General features: G+C 45.3%; 1 protein-coding gene across 1 annotated transcript in view; it reads right to left on the bottom strand.

Moving 5' to 3' along the window:
* Positions 1–12,115: 12,115 nt before the first annotated feature.
* Positions 12,116–23,378, bottom strand: part of R3HDM4 (R3H domain containing 4) — a 77,759-nt gene continuing 66,496 nt past the window's right edge. The window contains exon 8 of the mRNA XM_068271233.1: positions 12,116–12,290. Coding sequence (XP_068127334.1) covers positions 12,187–12,290 — 104 coding nt within the window. The 3' untranslated portion in view covers positions 12,116–12,186. The remainder of the gene's footprint in view (positions 12,291–23,378) is intronic.

The following is a 23,378-nucleotide window of genomic DNA, read 5'->3' as shown; positions in this document are numbered from 1 at the left end:
TAAGGCCGGCTCTGAGTGTTCTTGATCTGGCCAACTGTTGTGAGGGGTGGTTTTTTTTTCATCAGGGAAAGAATTCTTTGGTCCTCCACCACAGTATTTTTCCATGATCTTCCGGGTCTTTTGGTGAGCTCACCAGTGCATTTCTTCTTTTTAAGAATGTTCCAAACAGTTGTTATGGCCACGCCTAGGGTTTTTGCCACCTTTATGATGGGTTTGTTTTTTTTTTTTTTTTAGCCCAATGATGGTTTGCTTCACTGATAGTGACAGCCCTTTGGATCTCATCTTGAGTGGACAGCAGATTCCAAATAGCACACTTGAAATGAACACTTATACTGTATTTGCTCATTGGAATTGTGATAATGAGGGAATAACACACACTTGGCCATGGAACAGCTGAGAAGCCAATTTTCCCATTACTTTTGCTCCCTTAACAAGTGGGAGGCACATATGCAAACTGTTTTATTTTGTACACCATTCACCTGATTTGGATTTAAGTACCCTCAAATTAAAGCACACAGTCTGCAGTTAAAGCACATAGGACTACAGCAGCGCAGCTTAATGAGAGCAGAGAGAGCAGCTATAGCGTGCACAGTGAAATTACGCTGTGCTTAGATACTGTAAAGTGCGCTTCGTTACTCTTAACAAGCGCTCTACTGAACCCACCCAGAGCCCAGTAGCTTCAAAGTACAAGATTCCTGCATTTTTTTTGGCCCTTTTGGCTGCCTGTCACTTGACAGGCAGCCTACACGCAGACTTCAGATCAGAGGGTTCCACTGAGCCGCTGTGACAGGGCAGCGGCAATAGGAGGTGGGCCGCTGTTCTGTCACAGCGGCTCAGTGGGACACTCTGATCTGAGGTCTGTATAGCAGCATGTAAGGGGCTGGGACAGTTCTATAGGAAGCAGCTATCGATCAGAAGATAATATGATCGGCGGCCGCAGGGAGGGAGGTGGATGGACCCATGCTGCCTGACGCAAAAGCATCACTTGGCACTGGAGTCAAAAATATTAGAAATGTGGCGATGTCCTAATATTTATGGACCTGACTGCATTTTCTTGTTACAGTATTCCACACATCTTTGTAGAAATATTTTCTTAGTTTCTCTTATTGGATCTTTCAATTAGGGATTCTACCTAATAGAGGACACACTAATAAAAATCTGACAAAGTTCTAACTCTTCCACACTTTATTCTCAACTTAAAAGGAAACCAGAGGTAAAAATAAACTGATGAGATAACAATTGTATCTATCCTCCGTCACCAGCAGTTTTATTTTCTGTGGATCAGCTAAGAAAAGAACATTTAGGGCTTGATCACGCTAAGAACGTTTTCGCTTTTTTTTTAAAAGCACTGGCGATTTTAGAAATCACCTTAAGGGCCCTTTTCCACTAGCGCGTTTGCGCTAGCTGAATCGCAAAACCGCAAACCGCTAGCGATTTTACAATCGCTACGGTTTGCTTTTTAACATAGGAATCGCGGTAGGTAATTTCCACTACTGCGATTCGTTTTTTACTTGATCGCGATCGCGCCGCGGAGCGACTTTTGCCGCGATTTTGCTATGCAGTGCATAGCATAGCAAAATCGCGGCCGCGAACGTCGGGGAATCGGCAGTAATTGCGATTCAGCAATCGCTAGCGTTCAGCGTGAACGCTAGCGATTGCTAGTGGAAAAGGGCCCTAAAAGTGCATCTGCAATGTTGCTCTATGTGAGTGTTCTCACATGAGTGATGAGCTTTTTATCCAATCGCAAACAAGTGGCCTGCACAATTTTCTGAGCGTTTGCGATTCAATAGAAAGTATAGGAAAATCGCTAAGCGCTTGAAAAAGTGATTTAGCCAGAGCTTTTAAGGAATAAATACATCGTATTTATTGATTTCCGGGGCAAAGTGTTCACTTCCTGACATTAGACAAAAACGCTTAGAAAGCAATTGTCCAAGCGCATATTGCTCTGAAAGCACTTAGAAAAGCGCTTTCAAAATCACTCAATAGATCGTACAGCATTTGTGATAGTGCTGGCGATTTATAATGTGAACAAGGCCTTAATGTTGTATTGTCTCATAGGCTGACAGTCTTTAAAAAACAAAAAAGAATCTGTAAGAAAAATAACGCCCCCTAGGGGATAACGTCAGGAGGGGAAAGCCTCATTAGGATCCAGCGCCTCTCCTGTGTTCGGGATCACGGAGGCTTAGGAAGACGGGGAAGTCTCATTAGGATCTAGACACTTCCCTCTCCCAAGGCAAGTATCTCCTGGGGGGTGGGTGAGGGGGTCTTACAGATTTTCTTTAAAGCAGGACTGAAGATTTAAAAAAAAAAAGTTTCACTTACCTGGGGCTTCTGCCTTCCTCCCTGCAGCCACCCTGTGCCCACGCCATTTCCAAACAATCCTCTGTTCTGCCGCGGCGGCTCCCTTTTTTTCATGCCAATTTTTATGTCGACGTCCATTCTGCGTGCATCATCAAACGTGCTATGTGGCCAGGAGTGTCCTGCGCAGGCGCAGTACAAGAAAATCTCTACTGCGCAGTATGCTCCCGGCAACGGAGGCGTGAACAAGGACGCAGCACAGTGCACAGGAAGTGAGTGATGGCAGGGGACCGGAGGATCGTTTAACTTCACGGGCACAGGTCGGCTGCAGAGGGTTAGCAGAAGCCCCAGGGAAGTGAAATTCTGTTTTTGTTAAATCTTCAGTTCCGCTTTAAAGTGGACCCAAACTAAAAATACAAGATTTCAGAAATAAAATCTATTTTCTAAATTATAATAATAAATAGCAGCCTTTTTTCAGCTGCATGATGACAAATATAAAATATTTTACATTTAATGGAGGAACCCTCCCTTCCTTTCATTTTGCCGGGACAGAAACCGGCAAACTGGTGAGTAGCAGGTGTCTGGCAAAGGAGGAATTGCTAATGGCTGCCACCTGTATAATCCTAGTTATAAAAGAGAAGGGTGAAAAGCATGCACTGAAATGCTCATAGGCTGGAAGGAGTGTTTATTTATCTTTGTATGTGTCAGAGTGGTGCAACTAAATATTTTGAATTAAAAAAATGTTTGGTTTGGGTGCGCTTTAAGTGTTCCAGAAGCAAACATATGCTCTAAGAAGCCATTCTCTGCCAGCAATGTTTTAAGCTGCAATTCCTTATCAGTGAGGGTTATGCTATAGTCTGACTAGGTTGTGACTAGAGAGGAACTGTTACTTGTATACCTAAATGTTAACTCTTTCAGACAGAGCTAGTCTATAATGATGTTACGAACTGTTAGATTGTGAACAGTTCCCCATGTAGCAACTTCCAGGTTGGCAAGGTCTGTCAGTGGTGCGCAGGCGCTGGACCAGCGGTGCGCGTCCCGCCGGGCCAGTGCAATTCTGACGGATATCACTGACCTGGATTTAGTTACATGGGGAATGATTTTTGCCAGTGAACAATTCGTGACATCACTATTAACTAGTCTACTTTCAGGGGACGCAGCAGGAAACCTCATAGGGAAATTTAGCTAACGTTATAAGGTGGACAGTAGCCTCTCGAACTGCTAGGTTTACAAAAGGTTGTAGTAAACTACACCTACACTATTTGGCCAATCACAATGCTTCGTACTGTGACTGGAGAACTGTTCCATATAAGGATTCCTGCTTGGTCCCCTAAAGTAGACTAGCACCACATAGCCTAGTTATTTGTATGCTTAAAGTGGAGCCGAGGTGAAAAACTATAACAATTAACTTGTCTATATATCTTATCTAAAATTTAGATAGTTTGCACAGCAAATCTAGCTGCAAACAGCTTCAACTGTATATGATTATTTCTTCCTGTGATACAATGACAGCAGCCATGTTCTGCTTGTCACATTACACAGGCAAGCTGATAGCATCTGCAGCCCTCAGCTCAATCCCCTCTCCTCTGCCTCCTCCTCCTGCCCAGACTGAGCTCCCATAAGCCCTTGCTACATTGCTCTAAGAGTGCCAAGGCACAAAAGGAGCTGTGTGCGAGGCTTGTTTAGTTTATATGGAATTTGAGTGTTAAAACTACAAAAAAAAAGTATTTGGCTTGAGTAATGCCCTATAAACTATATGAAAGGAATACAACTATGCAATGAGTAAAAGTTTATCTCGGATCCACTTTAACACTGTTCATACACGTCTATCATATTACGTCACCTCGGGTATCCTTTAAAAGTTTTGGCTAAAGTTGCACTAGATCAATGCTTCTTAGCTTTCGCACAATTCATGGAGGTGCACTGCTGAGCTGTGTCTACAGTATATATCCATCTGACCTATTAGAAAGGAGTACATGTGCTGCTAAGGTACACTGCCAAATTCAAGTCATGGTCTTCTTCATAATGTTCACTGGAATCTGACTGGTCCATAGAAACGTTTTCATAATGTTTCCTTTCATTTGACACCATTGATGACCCGTGAGAGAGACCATTCTTCAATACTGCAGTTCTGCAGAGAACCTATATCCCTGCAATCTACCACCTCTAATGACATGAGTGGACCACTGCTACACATTGAGGCTGCTTTCCCACCAGGACGTTGCGTTTTAGGGGACGTTATAGGTCGCATACCATGCCCCTAACGCAACACCTGGTGGTGCTGGAGCAGGACGCTACCTAGAGCTGCGTTATGCAGCTCTTGTTGCGCCTTTTTGTGCTCTGGGATGCGGAGACCACGTGATCTGCATCACGTGGTCCCGCCAGCCAATCGCCGCACAGAGTGGCCGCTCCTGGAAAGTAAACACTGCACGTCACAGTGCAATGAATATTAATTAGCCATGTGGCTGGCCACGGAGGAGGAGGGGAGACCTCCTCCTCCAACATTACTGAGCCGCATATAACGCACAGCATGCAGCACTTTGTTGACGTCCAGCGCAACGTGGCTGCGTTACAGGCTGCACTAACGTGCGCCTGTAACGTCTTTACTGTGAAAGCAGCCTTACTCAACCATTCCATGTCTGTACTCATATTTTAATCCTTATTTGGCATCCAAGCTCAAATTAATGTAAGGCCATGAAGAGAATGTACTTGAACGAGGAATAAGAAACAAAATTAAGACTGCATGGTACCAATTTATTACATTGACTGAGGTCATGATATACAAAGATCTGATTCCACATAAAGTACTCTCACAAAAGCCCTTTAGATCTCACTGGCTACATTCAAGTTTTTCTTTTATAGTCAGACAGGTCAATTACAATCCCACCTTAAGAACAGATCAATTTTGTTTATGCATTTAAAATTTGTTATAGTACTGCAAAGCAGAATTTAATTCTTGCATCGTAAAAATATAAGCTTAGATTTCTCTCTTTATTACCTGAATAGACAAACCAAAAGATGCTGCCAAGTGCTGAGGATAGCAGGGCATACGTTACATTGTTCCCAAATTTAATAATGATAGTAACAATAATAGCACCACCGTATAAGTCAAGAGTGAAGGCTGAGAACGCTGATTAAAAAAATGGGCATAGGTTGTAAGAATTCAATAAACCATACATTGTCCTCCAAATATAAGACTTTACTACACACATGATCATGATGTATAAATGCTAACTCACACCAAGCAAGTTTATTCACTATGCAAACACCCCCAGAAGCAGCAATTAAACTCAGGGAATAAAGCTTTGTTAACATTATAAATATCCAGCGCTGTCGCAAGCGCGGAGCGATTTATTGAGCTTTTTTTTAAAAAAAAAACGCTTTTCTAAGCGCTTTTGCTCAGTGATGATTTTTTTCACTTCCTGACATCAGTCAGGAAGTGAACTCTAACCCAGAAATGAATACCATGTATTTTATTCATAAAAGCGCTTGGGAAGTCACTATACAAATCGCTTTTTCAAGCGATTTGCGGTTTCCCTATACCTTCCATTGAGCCTAAGCGCTCAGAAAATGGTACATGTAGCGCGTTTGCGATTTCAAGAAATTTGAAACGCTTACATGTGAACACTGTCATAGCAAATCATTACAAAAGCGGGTTGTTTTTTTTTGCAAAATCGCAGTGCTTAAAAAAAATTTAAAAAAAAAAAAAATCAGCAAACACTCATAGTGTGAACGAGCTCTAAAGGTGGACACATAAGGCGCGGCAGAAGGTTATTTTTTTTTTCTCAACTGAACTATAAAATTGTTCACAATGAAAAAAGTTGTAAACTTATTAAAGTTATGGCAACTCTTATATGGATCGGGTGTCAAAACCAATCCCACACAATCAATTCATCATGATTAGCTGGCCTAGAGGTGTCTGCATAAGTGAAGTGTAAGGGTCAGTCCACACTTCTCCCATTCCAGATCGGATCCGTGTCAAACTGATCAGTTTTTCTGAAAACCGGATCCGATACACATGGATCTGATCTGGATGGTAGGGCACGTTCCGGTTCACGACGCATTGATATATTACGCGACACTGCTCACCTCTCGTCACCACCACTACGTCCCTTCCACAGCCTGGAGGCCAGCAGAAGCGTGGCTCTCCATAGGCTGCAACAGGCCAATTCTGCCTAGCAACAGGAAGAATTTCCATTGGTTCAACATAAAACAATGAGAATTCTCTCTGTTGCTGAGGATACCCATTGGTCTATTGTAGCCCAATGGAAAATCCCCATGCTTCCGTCAGCCTCTGGGCTCTTCATAATGGACTGAATGGCGGTGATGGATCGTGGGACGCATGAGTATGACTTCACGACGGCAACGGGATGCAGCCGAAACGGGCGACGCAGATGCGGTGACTAGCCTAGTAAAGCCGACAGTGTCAGTTCTCATAGGTTTGCATTGGACATGTTTTCCTGTCCACTCCAGGAAAAAAAAAAAAAGTGTCAAATCCGGACTCTTCGCAATGTTTTCTTTCCGTGCAACACGGATCCTCGTGCGATCAGTGTTTCTGCACGAGCGGGGGCAGGTCCTATTTTTAACATAGGATCCACTTCCAGCATTTCTGCAGAGCTTTAAAAATGTATGCCATGGATACGTTTTTAAAACAAGTGTGAACTATCCCTAACTCAGACAATCAGCTTTTTTTGGTCAGGCTGGGCAACCCTCAAGTGTATGTAGAGTCACAGTTCCTTATCCTGCATGCCACTGTACGGTCTCATTGATTTGTGGTCTGTTTGTGCAGCCGACCATATAGTTACATATGTACATTTTTACAGAACACATTCCTTATTCGATCCGCTTGTTAGGTACAGTTCGGCACATAATATCGGTACATCTGTGGATCTACTATAGTTAGCTCTGAGCAACCTTTATGAATAAATACGATAAATCTGAAGACTATCACAAGAATACAAAAGCAGTACAAAGCAGAGTAAGAATACTATCTGCAGAAACAGCACATGACAAGGGCTGCTGGTAAACTGCATTTACAAATACTGCATATATTACCAAGTTTGACCAAATCACTGCAACCAAAGAGAAGCTGCTTTGTGATTGGTGAATGATGGATAATTCTAAGTAGCCTATTGGTTACTTTGGACCTTATGCAACTTGTAAGTAAAATGCAATATTTGTAAATAAACATTATAAAAGGCTTAAAGCTGAACTCACGGCAGCAATCCCTCACGCATAAACACTTGTACATCAATAGTTTAATGTGTAATGAGAACTATGGAGGCTGTCATTACAGAGATCTAAAAATTCTAATTCCCCAGCAGTAATGACAATATTCTGGCTATAATCTGCTTTATAGCTTTCATTCTGAAAATACACAGCAATGGCAGCTTCCATTCATATGCCACTAAGTGTACTAAGCAATACAATGTATGCATTATCTTAGCAGGTACCTTAAAAATACATTTGAATTCAGGTCACATGATCATGGTTGTTGCTTCTTGAAAACAGAGACTCGGAAATTCAGCTTCAGGGGTAGGCATCCTCCAGGAGCATAACTCATTTATCAAAGTGAGCTGCCTTTCTATCACCTCAGTATGTTAAATCTGTACATCTGGAAATGAGGATCTCCCATAGAGGAAATCCATTTACAGAAATGTTTTTTATCTTATTTTTCATAAGGTAAATGCTGGCAGTCTTTAACTTTGTGGTGCCATACATATGTGAACTAGTGATGCTGCTCCTAAGCCAAGATTTACAATGAGATGCTGTTAAATGCTGCTTCTTGTACTTTTTTTTTTCCATTGGGCCCTTTCACACTAGAGGGCTTTTTCGGCGTTTTAACGCCACGGCCAAAGTGGGCGTTTTCCAAGGTAAAATGAAAGTCCATAGACTTTCATTTTACCTTTCACATCTAACGCCGCGTTTTGGAGCGTTGCGTTTCAACGCTCCCAGGCGCTTTTTCTGGGCCTACCGCGGCTTTTCTTATTACAATTGATAGTGATGTATTGGCGTTAAAACGCCTTGAAAACACCTTCAAAACGCCTGCAGCCAAAACGCAGCGTTTTAGCCTTTTGCCGCTGCCTGTAGTGTGAAAGAGCCCACTAAGAGAAGTCTTTTCAGCTCAGTAGGCTGTTAAAGGGATACTGTAGGGGGGGTCGGGGGAAAATGAGCTGAACTTACCCGGGGCTTCTAATGGTCCCCCGCAGACATCCTGTGTTGGCGCAGCCACTCACCGATGCTCCGGCCCCGCCTCCAGTTCACTTCTGGAATTTCTGACTTTAAAGTCAGAAAACCACTGCGCCTGCATGCCCGTGTCCTCGCTCCCGCTGATGTCACCAGGAGTTTACTGTGCTGACACAGACCATACTGGGCCAGCGCTGTGTGCTCTTGATGACATCAGCGGGATCGAGGACACGGCAACGCAGGCGCAGTGGTTTTCAGACTTTAAAGTCTGAAATTCCAGAAGTGAATCGGAGGCGGGCCGGAGCATCAGTGAGTGGCTGCGCCAACACAGGATGTCTGCGGGGGACCGTTAGAAGCCCCGGGTAAGTTCAACTCATTTTCCCCTGACCCCCCTACAGTATCCCTTTAAATGCTGAAATCTGGAGAACTACAAAAATGTATATAACAATGTTTTATCCTGCTCTTTATTAAGTTCAGATATTTTAAATAAGACTATTACAATTCCCGAATTTGACTGCAGGCTGAGAAAGCCGGCATATCAGACCCTTCCTGGCTGTATAGTATTATTTTCCATCTAACATTGGCCAGACATAATAAATTGTGATCCTATTATAAATTGACTTGATAAATTAATTGCATCCAAACTGACCTATAATCATAATATAAAGTGTACTTTAACTCTTATCTTTTTAAAGAATATGATTTTCTCCGAAGCATGATTAGCTACATACCTTTACTTTGTTTCTGTAAAGTCCCATTGCTAAGAAATCCTCACTTACTGCCTGTAGACTTGATGCCTGCTTATAGGCAGGAAGGATTGTACACCAAGGCACGTTTCCAAGCAGGCAGTGGGGTATCTGAGGAATGAGACTTTACAGAGACCAAGTAAAGCTATGTAGCCAATAATGGTTTAAAAGAGAACATTTAATTACTTTTTATTTAGAAAAAGACATCCAGAGTTCAAGTACAGTTTCAACTAATGGCTTTAGTTTTTCAAATTGCCGTGATCCCTAAACTGAAGAGCTCCCATTTAGTTCTTTAGAGTAAAGGTGGCCACTGGCCACACACCATACCATTTTTTAAATATCTGTTCAATTCAAGAATTGCAATACATTTTTCTGATTGCAACATTTCAAAAATATGACCAATGTACCACACACACATGTTCAATTTTTCCCCAATTATGATAAAAATTATTGGAAACTGATAAAATTGCTAGGATGTGTATACTCATAAATTGACAAACACACACCATACAATCTTTAGAAAAATTGAAGAAGAATTTTCAGCATTCTGGATCGATAAAAATTGAAAAAACAGGAAATCCGATCGGATTTTTCAGTCTAATGAAAAAAAAAAAAAAGCTTTCAATTTTTTCGGGATATTTGATCATATTTATCGAATTGCCATAAAATCAGATCATTTTATCGTGTGTGGCCACCTTAATGCTAGGTACACACAGATATTTTCTGGCAGATTTACTGTCAGATCGATTATTTTCAACATGTCCAATCTGATTTCCGATCGTTTTCTGATACATTTTTGATAGAAGTGGAAAACAGTCAGAAATCTGTCGGAAAATGATTGGAAATCAGATCGGACATGTTGGTAATAATCGATCTGACAGTATATCTGCCAGAAAATGTTATAGTGTGTAACTGGCATAAGGGTGGCCACTAATGTGTCTGGATAGTACAATGGTTAAGGGCTCTGCCTCTGACACAGGAGAGCAGGGTTCGAGACCTTAGGCAAGTCTCCCTAACACTGCTACTGCCTATAGAGCGCGTTCTAGCGGCTGCAGGCTTGTGTTGCACCTTATTTTCTCATGAAACACGTCTTTTTACAACCCAACTATCTAAAAATTGTATGGAACCAAATGAAATCCACAGGAATTTATTGCAATCTAAAGATTGCTTTAAATTTATCTGCAATTATTTTTAAATCAACCACATAAAATGGTCACATAAAAGTTTATCTGTGTGTGGCCAGCATAACCTGGAACTTCAAATATTACTTTGATAAATTCATTAGTGTGCTGTTGGCTCCTCACTAGCCAAATAGCAAGCTGAGGGTGTGTACCTAGACAAGCTGTATTTGCTTTAAAGTGGACCTGAACTATTGCACCCGACTGAAGGATAACAGAGAAATGCACCATGCATGTATTTAGAGTTTAGTCTGTGTAATTCCCCCTCATTTGTGTCTAATCACAAGTTGTAATTTGATCTCTCCCCTGTGTCACAATTGCCACGGCAAAGATGGCAGATAAGCTCATTTGAAAGCATAGGCTGTTAACAATATGTCTGCTTCCATGAATCGGGAAGTAGAAACAGCACAGATTTATTTTAGGATTTGTATCAGCTGTCACAAATTATTTTTGTTTAACCTCCTCAGCAGTAAGCCCGAGCTGAGCTCGGACTAAGCCGGCGCGGAGGATTTTTCAGCCCCTGGTGGGCCGATTTGCACACTTTTTGCTTTGTTACACACAGCTGGCACTTTGCTAGACGCCGCGTTAGAGGCCCCCCCCCCCCCCGATTTGCCGCCGCGTTAGAGGCCCCCCCCCAAGACCCCATGCGCAGCCTGGCTGCGCTAAGGGGTGGATCGGGATTCCCCCAGATGCCATCCCGATCGTCGCCATGGCGACGGGGGAAGCCAAACAGGAAATCCCGTTTTGAACAAGATTTCCTGTTTGCTCTGATCGACGGAGGCGATCGGAAGAGGTGGGGGGGGGGGGGGGGGATGCCGCTGCACGGTGGCTATCATGTAGCTAGCACTAGGCTAGCTACATGATTTTAAAAATAAATAAATAAAAAAAGTGCTGCACCGCCATCCTGGCAGTTTTAATAGACCGCCAGGGAGGTTAAAGGTTATTAAGCTGTTGTGTATCTTTTAGAGAAGAGAGAGTCTGAGTTCAGGTTCGCTTTAAAGTGATTTTGAACCCAGCTAACAAAATTACCGTAATGTATTTTTCTTAAATTGTAAAGCTGTGTTACAGCACCCCATATTACCTCCTGCTGCCTACCACTTACCTCCTCAAAAAGCCCCCTCTTCACACCTAGCGTGCTTCCCGTGTCCACCTGTGTTGATCTCACACCCAGGGGGAGTGGCTAGAGCACTTCAGAGTAACGGGTGGAGTCAGATGGGTGGCACAGGAAAGGAATAACAAAGATTTTAATTTGAGGTAAGTATGTGCTCTACTGTAAACACTGCCCTCCTCCAGCATTGGTGCCCAACTGTGGAACCAAATCTGATTTGTAAGCAGCACAAGCTCATCCCATCTTTGTGTATTTTTTCATACACATGTACTAACATAAATTACTAAGCCTTTGCTTACCACCTTCCAAAATACTAATTTCCTGCCTTCAATCCCCCCCCCCCCCCCCACACACACATATATATATATATATATATATACACTGCATGTAGTGTAGAAAATTACTTGTCTTGTGTGTACATCAACACAGAGTGTCAATGTATTTTTCTTATGGTTTGTGTAGCTATCATGCTAGCTTTCATCTAAAGAGAGAGTTTTGCTTCAAATACACTGGCGCAATGGTGAGGTCAAAGAGTTGGCTGTGCTGTGTGGCTGGACAGAATTACAAAGTATTTTGGCAAATGAAACAGCCCACATAAATTGTATATCAGCTGTGCATTTAGCTTAGTGCCGTGAGTTCAGCTTTAATCCTGCAATTAATTTTGGCTGGGTCAGAATTTCATCTGGAGGTAGGCAGAGAGGAGCAATTCTGGGGGGCAAAACTCTCGGTTTCTGTTCACCACCCGCATCTGACGTTTGCCTTGGCAGTCTGAACCTAAATATAAGAAAAAGAGAAAGAAGAGCAATGACATGGTTAATGCTGAGAAAGTTTACTACCTACAAACGAGTAACTCAACCTAATAAAACCAAAAAGATCCACATGACCACCAGACAATCTGCATATTAAAAAAAAAAAAAAAAAAAAAAACACCTTTCTTTGCAGATTTAAAGAGAAGTAAAATCTGAAGTGAAAATAAATGTATGATATAATGATGTCTGATGTGTATGCGTAGTACATCTAAGAAATAAAACATTAGCAGCAGAGATACGAGTCTAATATGGTTTCCAGTATGGGAAGAGTTAAGAAATTCCAGTTGCTATCCATGCAAAAGAGCCACTGATTTCTCAGCGACTTTCAAAGTCGCAGTGAGCTCTGTCTTCTGAAGCTTATTATCTCAAGTGTCTGTCACCAGGTATGTGCTCACAAATAATCTAGAGTGCTTACTCGTGATTGTAATGAGCCTTAATTGCCACAGCTGAGCTCCTGGATTACAAGGGGGTATTTACCCATATTTCCGCCTTCCGCCCTGCGTTCCAAACAGCTTGCACGTGTCCTATTGATCATGTTGCAAGCCTCGCCACGGCGCACTTCCTCCTTCTAGCTTGAAGGAGGCAGTGTGCTAGTGTGAGGCCTGCAACGCGACCAATAGGACGCGTGCAAGCTGTTTGTAATGCAGGCGGAATTATGTGTAAATAACCCCTTTAATCCAGCCGCTCAGCTGTGGCAATTAAGGCTCATTTGAATCATCCCTGTCGGTCGCTGTATTTTGTTTTTATTCTGCAGAGGAAAGTTCAAAAGTTCCCTAGATTGCTCTGTGAAATCATTTAGAATGTTGTGTGTAATGTGTAAACTGCAAATATTAGAGAATAATGCAATGTTCTAAACGAAAAAAAACTATTTAACTGAAAATAAAAATATGAGAATATTTTTTTGCTACTAACGTTCTAGTAATTATCCATACTACACGACCAATTCATTATATCTTTTTTTTTCTTCAGTGTCACTTTAAGTGTTAGCCACACACTGACAGATTAACCTGACAGATTTCTATTTGATCATGAAGTTTCACAGTCAATTTGTAACACCCAATCAATTGCTGAGAATAACATTGGAGGTTTACATGACAGCATGTACTGATGAAGCAGTAACAATTGATGTGCCACACGCAGCTTCAGCACCTATAAAATATTAGCACACACACAAAAAAAAAACCCAGCGCCCCTCCCACACAGTGTTCTCAATCATTTATTGGGATCACAGCATGGGAGGGGTGTCAGGAGATACCCTTTTGCTTACATGTTCTCATTTCCCTAAGGAGAAAAGAAAGGTTATATTAGCTGTTGGATTTAGTTCCTAATTAACAGAAACCTGGCTGATTTTATATTGCCGGACACAGTAAAGATCTACCTGCCGTTTAAGCTTTTAACTGCCAGTTTAAAGGAATAGTGTGGGGGGGGGGGGGGGGGAATTGGGGAAAAATGAGTTGAGTAGAATGTCAAGAATGAGCCCCTAGATCCTGGAGCTCGGAAACTCTTCTGTCCGAAGAGATAGCGACTAGAGGCATAGTTCTTAAGGTTAAGTCTCATCTCCTGCAGTCTTCCACTAGGTCAAAAAGAGGTTTTGCTAGGTAACTGAGAACCTGCGCAGTTCCCACTTTGGAAAAAGGTTGCAATTAGGATGCTTGTTTTTGGTGCCAGCCTTTATAAATTGCACTATTAGAGGGTGAGAGACCCAGCAGTGATCCGTCAAAGCAGAGATAGCAGAAACCTGCACTTTGAGAGTGCGAGCCAATTGTTTTTATAGGCCAATCTGGAGGAAGCTAAGAATATGTTGTGCTGGTGGAGCCATTGGATCAAAATTATTTACCAGAGCAATTGAGAAAAAATATTTTCCAGTTTGTGGTAGTTTTCCCTGCTTTTAGCAGTGTGTTTATCAATGATTCTGAGTGTGCCAGGTCTCTAAGCTTCCTCCCACAATCCTTAAGCCATTAAATTAAGGGATTGAGGAGACACATGATAAATGGAGTCCTGGGACAGGGGGTTTGGTCTGACTGGAAGAGGAATAGGAGGTTCCAACTTCAGGCTCCAAATTAGAGGGACTCATGGCTGGCATGGCCAAAATGGACCCACTTCCAGGAGTACCACTTGTTCTAGGAAGAGTCTCCTCAGAATTTTGAAGATAAGTGGAGTTGGATGAAAAAAAACAGAGACCATTCAGAAATTTTAGGTGTTGCCAGAGCACCCTGAGCTCTTGAATGTGGGTGTGAATCTCCTTGAGCTGGCATTTAGTTGATGTAGGTTGCCATCAGGTCCACCTACCCAATGGTCACAGATCATTCTGGATATATTTTATTGAGTGGCCACAAGCCATTGCCTCAGTCCCCTTGATTGAGAAAATCTGCCTCAGAGTTCTGAGGCCCTATGAGATAAACTGCCATGATGCTGCAGAGATTGCTCTCTGCACTGGAGATAATATTGCTGACATCTAACATGAGGAACAGACTCCTCGTGTCCCTCTGCTACCTGATATCAAAGACTGATGTCTCATCCCAGTGATGGCTGAAGGTCTGAAGCACCATATAAGCCACCCTGTGTTTGAGTATATTCGCAGCGATCGATCAGCTTTGTTTTGACTATTTTACCTAGGCTAATACGACCTGTAGCCATGTCAAACCATGCTTGCATCTTTACGAGATATGGGTGAACGCTTGGTTAATAGTTGTTGAGCTGGTGTTTAGCCACCGCCGCAGACAGTCTCATCGTGGGAGTGAGAAGGATGGTCTGATGGAGATGGTTGATTGATGGCGAAACCCTAGTTGGAATGGGCAGATGTGCCAGTGAACCCATTTGACCATCTGGATTGTAGATGACGAAGTGCCCAGGAGGTGTATACACCACCTTGATTAATGAATATAGTATGATAATCAGCACTCGCAAACTTTTGGCAGCAATTTTCTCATCTGGTTACTGCATTGGATATAGATTGGAATCTTTCTCCCGGAAAGATTAGGTCCTCAGAAGGAGTGAGGTGGCTTTCCTCCTTGTTTGTTAACCAGCCAAAGACAGACAGTGTTTGAAGAAGAATCTGTTGCTAACACAGTAGAGCCTTGGGATCTGAGGCTAGCAACAAAAGATTGTCTAAATAGTGATAAAGTCTTAACTTTGCTTTCTCAACTGAGCCACCAGACACACTAGTACCAACAAATGTCATCATGGCTGTGATAATGTCGAGAAGGAGGATGGTTACTGGAGAAGAAGGTTACCAACTGCATGGTGGAAAGAAGTTTGAAATAATGAATGCATCTGCCAAGTCTATTGAATAGATTCAGTTCTGTAAGGGAATGGCTGGTCCATTCATTTGCTGTAACTCCATCTTGAATGTTTTCAGAAAGATGAAGAGTTAGGAATTTCAGATCCAGTACTAAACGCAGATCACCTGACTTCTTTACAATGAAGAGAGGAGAGTAGACTTCCTGAAAGTGCTCCTCTTCTGGAACCAACATAACAGCCGCTTTCTGCAATGGGTCATGAATGTAAAAGAGCAGGTCTCTGTAAAGGCAAAGTGACTGAGTGGTGGTGTGAACTTGCACATCCAAGAAAAACCGAACCACTCTGTATCTGTGGCCCACTCGTCCTTTATTGTTTTTGTCCAGATAATATGGAACTGCTGAAGTCTTGCAGCTACTATCTGGACTTAAGAATTGTCAATAGGACTCTGCGCTGACTGCTTTGTGAGCTTATGGAGATTAGCATGTGAAGTTTGCCAATTCCTATGGTCTGGTCTTTCCTTCCGCAATGTCTTCTCTCCTTTGGTATAATACCAGCCTTGCCCTGGTGACTGTTGGCTGCCAGATCCAACTTGTTACTAAAAAGATTTCTTCCATCAAACAGAATTTTAAACACATTTTGTTGGAAGCTGAGATCAACAGACTAGATTTTTTTTTTTTTTATTATTTTTTTTTAACAGGCCAATTCACTGTCATGGCAAAAAGCCTGGCATATTAAGTGAACTGGACAAAATCTATAGCCGCTTCCCTAATAAACTTAGACAATATGAAAGTTCTCTAAGCTGCCAGGATAGAATCAGAATCAGAATCCACTTCCGTGGCAACTGAAGATAGAGCCAGGGCTGGTTTACATGCCCCTACAGTAGTGGTATACACCATCGTTAAATCTATATCAAGTTTATGGTCTAGGACATCTTAAAAAGTAATCAACTACTTTTAACCTTACATGGCATGCAAGACACATGACTGACATGTCCACCATGGAAGTGAACACTAGGACTGGAGAATTTTCTTGAAGAAAGGATGATGTTTGGAAAGTCTGCTTTTTCAGGAAGGACTTTCTCCTTACCTTTTCCCATTCATCTTTATTTGATCTCTTTCAAGACAGGAAAGGAGAATGATAATTATTTCAGACGTTTCTTAGCCTGGAGAAGGGTTTCCTCTTCCCAGTGAATGGCTTCACAGATGGTTTGGATAAAGGAAAAATAGAAACCAGATATCGTATGCTCACTCTCATTGGATTCATGCTAAACCATAGATGATTGAGGATATTCAGTATCTTCATTGATTTGCTGGGAGGATGCTAGGGGACCAAAGAGCCTACATAGGAGTCCATTGATTCCTGGACAGCCTGTTTTATCATCTTGGATGTGTGCATCTGGTGGAACTCTGGCTCTTTTCCCATCTGGTGGAAACAGATCTACTTTACTGATTTCCCTGGCATGGTTCTGTCGCCACAAGCCCAGCAATCTGGGGGGCTATGGTGCCTTTAACTGGGACCTGATCCTCCAGTTCCCAGGCAGATTATTTACCTGCTCCTTGAGCAGGATCCTGAGTGATGATATAAAGATCTAAAGCAGGATCTCAAATGATGACAAAGAACTAATGTCCTAGAACTGTGGTGGGAACTTGCCCTCCTTTGTTCTCTTCTTCCTGGGCTTGTATATAAAAAAGTACAGCCCATTTATGGAAGGTGTGCTCTCTAGAGTTGGGCCGAACGGTTCGCCTGCGAACGGTTCCATGCGAACTTCAGTGGTTCGCGTTCGTGTCCCGCAGGCGAACCTTTGCGGAAGTTCGGTTCGCCCCATAATGCACATGGAGGGTCAACTTTGACCCTCTACATCACAGTCAGCAGGCCCAGTGTAGCCAATTAGGCTACACTAGCCCCTGGAGCCCCACCCCCCCTTATATAAGGCAGGCAGCGGCGGCCATTACGGTCACTCGTGTGCTGCCTGCGTTAGTGAGAGTAGGGCGAGCTGCTGCAGACTGTCTCTCAGGGAAAGATTAGTTAGGCTTAACTTGTTCCTGTCTGGCTGCATACCTGTTCTGTGAACCCACCACTGCATACCTGTGCTGTGAACCCACCACTGCATACCTGTGCTGTGAACCCACCACTGCATACCTGTGCTGTGAACCCACCACTGCATACCTGTTCAGTGAACCTGCCACTGCATACCTGTTCTGTTCAGTGGACCCGCCACTGTATACCTGTTCATTGAACCCACCACTGCATACCTGTGCTGTGAACCCACCACTGCATACCTGTTCTGTGAACCCACCACTGCATACCTGTTCAGTGAACCCGCCACTGCATACCTGTTCTGTTCAGTGGACCCGCCACTGCATACCTGTTCAGTGAACCCGCCACTGCATACCTGTTCTGTTCAGTGGACCCGCCACTGTATACCTGTTCAGTGAACCCGCCACTGCATACCTGTTGTGTTCAGTGAACCTGCCACTGCATACCTGTTCTGTGAACCCGCCACTGTATACCTGTTCTGTTTAGTGAACCTGCCACTGTATACCTGTTCTGTTTAGTGAACCCGCCACTGCATACCTGTTCTGTTCAGTGGACCCGCCACTGTATACCTGTTCAGTGAACCCGCCACTGTATACCTGTTCTGTTTAGTGAACCCGCCACTGCATACCTGTTCTGTTCAGTGGACCCGCCACTGTATACCTGTTCAGTGAACCAGACACTGTATACCTGTTCTGTTTAGTGAACCCGCCACTGTATACCTGTTCTGTTTAGTGAACCCGCCACTGCATACCTGTTCTGTTCAGTGGACCCGCCACTGTATACCTGTTCAGTGAACCCGCCACTGCATACCTGTTGTGTTCAGTGAACCTGCCACTGCATACCTGTTCTGTGAACCCGCCACTGTATACCTGTTCTGTTTAGTGAACCCGCCACTGTATACCTGTTCTGTTTAGTGAACCCGCCACTGCATACCTGTTCTGTTCAGTGGACCCGCCACTGTATACCTGTTCAGTGAACCCGCCACTGCATACCTGTTCTGTTTAGTGAACCCGCCACTGTATACCTGTTCTGTTTAGTGAACCCGCCACTGCATACCTGTTCTGTTCAGTGGACCCGCCACTGTATACCTGTTCAGTGAACCCGCCACTGTATACCTGTTCTGTTTAGTGAACCCGCCACTGCATACCTGTTCTGTTCAGTGGACCTGCCACTGTATACCTGTTCAGTGAACCCGCCACTGTATACCTGTTCTGTTTAGTGAACCCGCCACTGCATACCTGTTCTGTTCAGTGGACCCGCCACTGTATACCTGTTCAGTGAACCCGCCACTGCATACCTGTTGTGTTCAGTGAACCTGCCACTGCATACCTGTTCTGTGAACCCGCCACTGTATACCTGTTCTGTTTAGTGAACCCGCCACTGTATACCTGTTCTGTTTAGTGAACCCGCCACTGTATACCTGTTCTGTTTAGTGAACCCGCCACTGCATACCTGTTCTGTTCAGTGGACCCGCCACTGTATACCTGTTCAGTGAACCCGCCACTGCATACCTGTTGTGTTCAGTGAACCTGCCACTGCATACCTGTTCTGTGAACCCGCCACTGTATACCTGTTCTGTTTAGTGAACCCGCCACTGTATACCTGTTCTGTTTAGTGAACCCGCCACTGCATACCTGTTCTGTTCAGTGGACCCGCCACTGTATACCTGTTCAGTGAACCCGCCACTGCATACCTGTTGTGTTCAGTGAACCTGCCACTGCATACCTGTTCTGTGAACCCGCCACTGTATACTTGTTCTGTTTAGTGAACCCACCGCATCAGTGCGCATACCTGTGCAGTTAAGTGAACCCACCTACCTACGTGAGTGCACGCAGTGTGATATACCACTCCGTGCATACCCGATATGGACAAAACAGGTAGAGGAAGAGGTAGTGCCAGAGCCAGAGGAAGGCCACCTGGCAGGTCTGCGCGAGGTCGTGTAAATGTAATTTCGTGTGGACCTGGCCCACAGTACAGTGCTCGGAAGAAGGCACGTCCCATCACCTCCCAAGATTGTCAGGACGTGGTTGAGTATTTAGCGACACAGAACACCTCATCTTGCTCAGCCACCAGCGCTACTACTAGCACCACTTCCGCTGCATTTGACACTTCGCAAGAATTATTTAGTGTTGAAATCACTGATGCACAGCCATTGTTGTTACAGCCAGATGAATTTTCACCAGCTAATATGTCTGAGTTACGCGGCAACACTATGGATGTAACGTGTCAGGAGGATGAAGGACCTACTGATGGTGCAAGTTTGGATTTGTCTGAGGCAAGCGAAGCTGGGCAGGATGACTACGATGATGACGGTAATAGGGATCCTCTGTATGTTCCCAATAGAGGAGATGAAGAGGGGGACAGTTCAGAGGGGGAGTCAGAGAGTAGTAGGAGGAGAGAAGTTGCTGAAAGAAGCTGGGGCAGCTCTTCGTCAGAAACAGCTGGTGGCAGAGTCCGGCACCATGTATCGCCACCTATGTACAGCCAGCCAACTTGCCCTTCAGCATCAGCTGCTGAGGTCCCCATAGTGCCCACATCCCAGGGTGGCTCAGCGGTGTGGAAATTTTTTAATGTGTGTGCCTCAGATCGGACCAAAGCCATCTGTTCGCTCTGCCAACAAAAATTGAGCCGTGGAAAGGCCAACACTCACGTAGGGACAAGTGCCTTACGAAGGCACCTGGAGAAAAGGCACAAACAGCAATGGGATGGCCACCTGAGCAAAAGCAGCAGCAGTACACAAAAGCAAAGCCACCCTCCTTCTCCTCTTCCTCCTCCATCAGGTGCATTATCTGCTTCTGCCGCTTTCTCCCTTCCACCTTCACAGGCACCCTCCTCCACTCCGCCTCTGCCCTTGAGCGGTTCCTGCTCCTCTGCCCACAGCAGCAGTCAGGTGTCCGTGAAGGAAATGTTTGAGCGGAAGAAGCCAATTTCGGCCAGTCACCCCCTTGCCCGGCGTCTGACAGCTGGCGTGGCGGAACTGTTAGCTCGGCAGCTGTTACCATACCGGCTGGTGGACTCTGAGGCCTTCCGTAAATTTGTGGCCATCGGAACACCGCAGTGGAAGATGCCAGGCCGCACTTATTTTTCGAGAAAGGCCATACCCCAACTGCACCGTGAAGTTGAGAGGCAAGTGGTGTCATCTCTTGCGAAGAGCGTTGGGTCAAGGGTACACCTGACCACGGATGCCTGGTCTGCCAAGCACGGGCAGGGCCGCTACATTACCTACACAGCCCATTGGGTGAACCTGGTGGTGAACGATGGCAAGCAGGGCGCAGCGGACCAAATTGTGACACCTCCACGGCTTGCAGGCAGGCCTCCTGCCACCTCCTCTCCTCCTGCTACATGCTCTTCGCTGTCCTCCTCCTCCTTGGCTGAGTGGCAGTTCTCCTCTCCAGCTACACAGCCCCAGCTCCGCAGGGCCTATGCTGCATGCCAGGTACGACGCGGTCACGCCATCTTAGACATGTCTTGTCTCAAAGCGGAGAGTCACACTGGAGCAGCTCTCCTGGCTGCTCTTAAGAAACAGGTGGATGAGTGGCTGACCCCGCACCACCTGGAGATAGGCAACGTGGTGTGCGACAACGGCAGCAATCTGCTTGCCGCTTTGCATATGGGGAAGCTGACACACATACCCTGCATGGCACATGTCATGAATCTAGTGGTTCAAAGATTTGTGGCAAAGTACCCTGGCTTAGCGAATGTCCTGAAGCAGGCCAGGAAGTTCTGTGGGCATTTGAGGCGGTCTTACACAGCCATGGCACGCTTTGCGGAAATTCAGCGCAAAAACAACATGCCGGTGAGACGCCTCATTTGCGATAGCCCGACTCGCTGGAACTCGACCCTGCTCATGTTCTCCCGCCTGCTAGAACAGAAGAAAGTCGTGACCCACTACCTCTACAACTACAGTAGAATGAAACAGTCTGGGAAGATGGGGATGTTCTGGCCCGACAATTGGACACTGATGGAAAATGCATGCAGGCTCATGCGGCCGTTTGAGGAGGTGACCAACCTGGTGAGCCGCAGTGAGGGCACCATCAACGACTTAATTCCCTACGCTTACTTCTTGGAGCGTGCTGTGCGTAGAGTGGCGGATGAAGCTGTGAATGAGCGTGACCAGGAACCGTTACGGCAGGAACAGGCATGGGACCAATTTTCATCAGACCCAGCTGTTTCCTCAACACCTGCGGCAGCACAGAGGGGGGAGGAGGAGGAAGAAGAGAAGTCGTGTGCAGAAGACGAGTCAGACTCAGAGGATGATGAGCAAGGTGTTTCTTTGGGGGAGAAGGAGGAGGAGGAGGGGACAGCGGCAGGAGAACAACCTCAGCAGGCATCGCAAGGGGCTTGTGCTGCTCAACCTTCCCGTGGTATTGTTCGCGGCTGGGGGGGAGGAGGTTGACTTACCTGACGTCACTGAGGAAGAGCAAGAGGAGATGGAGGGTACTGGATCCGACTTTGTGCAGATGTCGTCTTTTATGCTGTCCTGCCTGTTGAGGGACCCCCGTATAAAAAACCTCAAGGGGAATGAGCTGTACTGGGTGGCCACACTACTAGACCCTCGGTACAGGCACAAAGTGGCGGACCTGTTACCAACTCACCGGAAGGTGGAAAGGATGCAGCACATGCAGAACCAGCTGTTAACTATGCTTTACAATGCCTTTAAGGGTGATGTGGCGGCACAACGCCAGCAAGGTACCACTGCCACTAATCCTCCTCCCGTGTCCACGCAGTCAAAGACAGGACGCTCCAGCGATCTCATGGTGATGTCGGACATGCGGACGTTCTTTAGTCCAACGCCTCGCCGTAGCCCTTCCGGATCCACCCTCCACCAACGCCTGGAACGGCAGGTAGCCGACTACCTGGCCTTAAGTGTGGATGTAGACACTGCTGTGAACAGCGATGAGGAACCCTTGAACTACTGGGTGCGCAGGCTTGACCTGTGGCCAGAGCTGTCCCAATTTGCCATCCAACTTCTCTCCTGCCCTGCCGCAAGCGTCCTGTCAGAAAGGACCTTCAGCGCAGCTGGAGGCATTGTCACAGAGAAGAGAAGTCGCCTAAGTCACAAAAGTGTTAAGTACCTCACCTTTATCAAAATGAATGAGGCATGGATCCCGGAGGGCTGCTGCCCGCCCCAAGACTAAGTCAGTCCCCGCACACACAGCATCTCTGCCTGCACGCCGTGTGACTGGCTGCCTGGCCTGCCCCAAGAAGACTAAGTCGCTCCCAGTCCCTCCACACAGCATGTCTGCCTGCAGGCAGCTTGACTACCTTCTCCGCCACCACCAACAGGGTCCGGGACTCCAGGCGGATTGCTGAATTTTTTAGGCCGCTGCTAGCAGCGGCCGCTGTAATAATTTTTCTGGTGCGTGTACATGACTGCCTAATTTTTCTGGCTGCACTGCGGGCAGCTGCAACAACAAAAGAAAAGGCATGTACATGCGCCCATTCCCCTTCGTGATCATTACCTTGCCGTGGTGAAGGGGCTTGCGTATCACAATGAAGCAATGACCGGCGCCTAGATGAGTGTCTCGGGGGCACACCCACGATAATAAGGTCGTTGCCTCATTGTGGTCAGACCAAATTTGATCAGCTGGACAGTCACTGTTCTGTCATTCAGCTACATCAGCCAGGCGACCATATGGGCTGTAAAGCCACCAAAACCTGCACTCTCGCCATGGTGCGCACCAGTCCAGCACGGCCGTCACTACACAAACAGCTGTTTGCGCTGCGTTACACGGTGAGTTTGGTGTGTCAGTGTGAAGCAGTACCTTAATTACAC

The sequence above is a fragment of the Hyperolius riggenbachi genome, chromosome 1, assembly GCF_040937935.1.
Source record: "Hyperolius riggenbachi isolate aHypRig1 chromosome 1, aHypRig1.pri, whole genome shotgun sequence".
NCBI lineage: Eukaryota > Metazoa > Chordata > Amphibia > Anura > Hyperoliidae > Hyperolius > Hyperolius riggenbachi.
This window is presented reverse-complemented; position numbering and strand designations above follow the sequence as displayed.